This window comes from Myotis davidii, unplaced genomic scaffold, assembly GCF_000327345.1.
Source record: "Myotis davidii unplaced genomic scaffold, ASM32734v1 scaffold1509, whole genome shotgun sequence".
Classification (NCBI taxonomy): domain Eukaryota; kingdom Metazoa; phylum Chordata; class Mammalia; order Chiroptera; family Vespertilionidae; genus Myotis; species Myotis davidii.
The window spans coordinates 428,153-428,489 of NW_006299480.1; the positions used below are offsets into that span (position 1 = coordinate 428,153).

Sequence of the window (337 nt, forward strand, 5' to 3'; positions counted from 1 at the left end):
TGGCCCTGGCCCTGCCTCAAGCTGCCTCTGAGCCTGGTCCTGCAGCTCCGCCTCCTCCCAGACCTGGATGCCCCTCCCAGCTCTGCCCCCTGTGGGTGAGCCCCCTCCCCGCTGACCCCTGGCCTCTGCCCAGTGTTCCCAGGACTGCAGCCTGAGGAGTTCCTGCTGGATTCCAGCCCCGTCGCCATGGGCAGCCCCGAGGGGCGCTTCCATTTTGCCATCGACCGCGGAGGCACCTTCACGGACGTCTTTGCCCAGTGCCCAGGGGGGCATGTGCGGGTCCTGAAGCTGCTCTCAGAGGACCCTGCCAACTACGTGGATGCCCCCACCGAGGGCA

At 68.2% G+C, this 337-nt stretch overlaps 1 protein-coding gene across 1 annotated transcript in view; it reads left to right on the forward strand.

Moving 5' to 3' along the window:
• Positions 1-6: 6 nt before the first annotated feature.
• The window catches only part of OPLAH (5-oxoprolinase (ATP-hydrolysing)), a gene marked incomplete at its 3' end in the record, with an annotated part of 25,218 nt that continues 24,887 nt past the window's right edge, over positions 7-337 (forward strand). Inside the window, exon 1 of the mRNA XM_015571378.1 lies at positions 7-334. Coding sequence (XP_015426864.1) covers positions 187-334 — 148 coding nt within the window. The remainder of the gene's footprint in view (positions 335-337) is intronic.